Raw genomic sequence first — 2767 nt, forward strand, 5'->3', positions numbered from 1 at the left:
GCAGAGCTGACGAGAACATTGTGGCGTGGCTGGTACCAGAAGTCGTATCCAGTGGGGGGGGCCTCACACTCGTTTTCCCAGTTCCCCTTCAGCTCAAAGGTCTCACAATCCAGCACAATAAACCCACCTGGGATACAGAAAGGGGATGCGTGAAAAATCACATACTCCACTTCCAAACCCGTCAGTTCCTTCAGGGAGATATTAGTGGGCAAAGTACCTTTCCCGTTGCCAGCGGGATCTCCCATGTTGGCAATCAGAACATCACCGTTAGGCAGGCTGCGGGGCACCTTGTGGTATCCCTTGTTGCACGTCCAGAACACATCACCTGGCTCAATCGTCTGAAAATAGTTGAGACACACACCTCAGTCTCTGACTGCTCAGATCACTTCACACTCCCTGGTAGAGCCTTTGGCCATCAGAGACTGAATAATCTCTGACTCTTGCAGGAGCTTTCTTCCCAGGAATTCACACTTGCTAAAGTCTTCTCCATGGAGAGGAGCAAAGAAGCCTCTGAGCTCCCCTCTACACAGACAATGAGCTTGCAGCAACACCTAACTCATAACAGCTTGTGTGTCCACCTCACTATCTGGGTGGGGGGCAGCCATGGGTCGTTGCTTGACTTCAGTGACTGGACACTCTGAATGAAACAGAGAAAGAACGAAACGTTGATTGGAACCTTCCTCGGTCTGAAAAGCAGAGAGCTGAGAGGGAAACATGACCCACCTCTCTAAAATCAGTCTGGAAGAGAAGATGGAAGAGAGAACCCTTCTTCCCTAGGTATTATTCACGAAGTACCAGTTCCCAACTCCTTCCCAGAAACTTGTCTTTTGAATCAGCTCAAGCATACCTTACACAGCCTGGGAGCCCGGCACTGTGTACCCACATCCACCACGTAAATGCGGGAAGAAATCAAACAGGGAAGGATCAGCTTGTTCCTTTTCGCTGTGAAATTGTCATGGCAGGTGCAGATAGTGCTCCACCCTGAGGCATGCAGCTCGTCTTTGAGGTTGGGCATGGGCAGGCGGTGGATCACCTAGGCAGTCAAGGTAGAGTTAGGGTTCACTCAGGGAGGCAGGGAGAAATGGGGACCCTAATGTTGGCAGATCCATCTGTCTTGGTAGCCTCCATTTGACCGTAGCTGGGACTGCCTCTAGAGACTCAGGGAGGAGACAACTGCTCCCTGCACTGGCCATTGCTCTTCATGAGGGTTCTGTGTGCAGCTGAGAAATGTGGAGATTCTTTCAAAAATTCCTAACCCCATATCACTAAAATTCAGAAAATTTACGTACATGAAAAAATGATGATTACCAACTTGACAGAAGTGGTGCATTGCTCTGCAAACTCCTCCTAAGAATGGAGTTCAAAATGAGTTTAAAAATTTTGGAAGCCTGTATTGGCTTTAAAGTGCATTTTCTTCTAAGCTCTTGTAGTAATGGACGAATCAGGTCACATCTAAACCCCTGATTTTGATAATCTGATGTTGCAGCTTCAGAGACAGGTAACGCTGATTTCCCACTCAGGATGACAGCAGCCAGGCTGGTGCAGTGCACAACACAACATCTCTGAAATCCCAGCACAACAGAAAGATGCTGAACTCCCCAAAAGTGCTGGATATCCTGAACCACCTGGGTCACTAGAGACCATTTTCCACGCTGAGCAGCCACTCACAGGGTGATTCAGGGCACGTGCTCAAAAGCTCCTGAGCAGCACTAAGATGCTCTGGAAGTGAGTTGGGAAGTGAGTCAGAGCCAACCTGTCCCCAGGACACAGAGATGGAGATGACTCAGCTAGAGGCAGGTGTACAGAGGACAGAGGAAGAGAGCAGGATGGTGAGATTCCTGGCAGACAACATCACTATCTCACAGGTAACAGCAGCAAGAAGTAGACTTGCCATGACAAAAGTCACAAGGGGTTTCCCAGACAGGTCTTGTCAGGACATGAACAGGCGAGAGGCCAGTGTCAAACCAGGGTGGACAAGACAGAAAGATGAAGGAAGACAAGAAAACACAAGGCATAAACAGCAAAAAAACCAGTAAATGTCCTGAATCTGGGGGCACTATGAAGCACAGAGCCAGCAGCACATCACCAGCTCACTAAAAAAACAGTTGAGACACAAGTACCTGGCCATAACAGGGAGATTTAGGGTTGAGATCAATGGTGGCCAGGAAGTCAGGTTGGTCGATGCATGTGTTCCTGTAGGTACACGTCACGTAGGCAACCTCCTCTCTAGGAGCTGGGTACAGAGAAAGCTTGTGTTAAATCACACCATGAACCAGCCAGACAGGAAAAGAAAAGCTTCAACACACGCTCAGATAGGACTGAACTTATTCTTCTGGATCCTCCTTGGTCACTGCCAACTGTCCAACCCTGGTTCCATCACCAAGTCAGAGGAAGGAGAACAACAAAAGTGGATCTCCATAGTAACAGTTCTCTCCCTTTGGGGGAAGGGACTCAGCATACAGCAATAATTAACAGTGGGATCTGCTGACACCATGAGCTCTTCCCCAAACACCACCCATTCCCAAACATGCTCAAGAGGACTTGCCTTTCACAGGGTCTGGGCAGACGGGGCAGTCGTAGCACTGAACTTTGCATCTGTCTGATTTGAGAAGAAGAAAAGAACAAAATGAGAAATGTCCACAGCCTTAAAAGGTGCCTACACAGAAGGTTCCGTCCCACTCTCTGATGGACCTTCTCCCACCCCAGCTGTCAACAGGGGCCTCTGTGATCAGCAGCTGCTTTTGTTATAGCAGTAAAGATCTCAGAG

At 48.9% G+C, this 2767-nt stretch overlaps 1 protein-coding gene across 1 annotated transcript; it reads right to left on the bottom strand.

The window, feature by feature from the left end:
* Positions 1–7: 7 nt before the first annotated feature.
* On the bottom strand, positions 8–2599 carry LOC104528230 (methanethiol oxidase-like; the record flags this gene model as incomplete). The annotated part of the gene is made up of 5 exons (XM_010172170.2): positions 8–127; positions 218–338; positions 848–1033; positions 2121–2233; positions 2546–2599. Coding segments are annotated over 5 exons (594 nt in total), but the record flags the coding sequence as incomplete, so codon positions are not given.
* Between the last annotated feature and the right edge of the window lie 168 nt (positions 2600–2767).

The sequence above is a fragment of the Antrostomus carolinensis genome, unplaced genomic scaffold (genome assembly GCF_000700745.2).
Source record: "Antrostomus carolinensis isolate BGI_N321 unplaced genomic scaffold, ASM70074v2 scaffold15977, whole genome shotgun sequence".
NCBI classification, from domain to species: domain Eukaryota; kingdom Metazoa; phylum Chordata; class Aves; order Caprimulgiformes; family Caprimulgidae; genus Antrostomus; species Antrostomus carolinensis.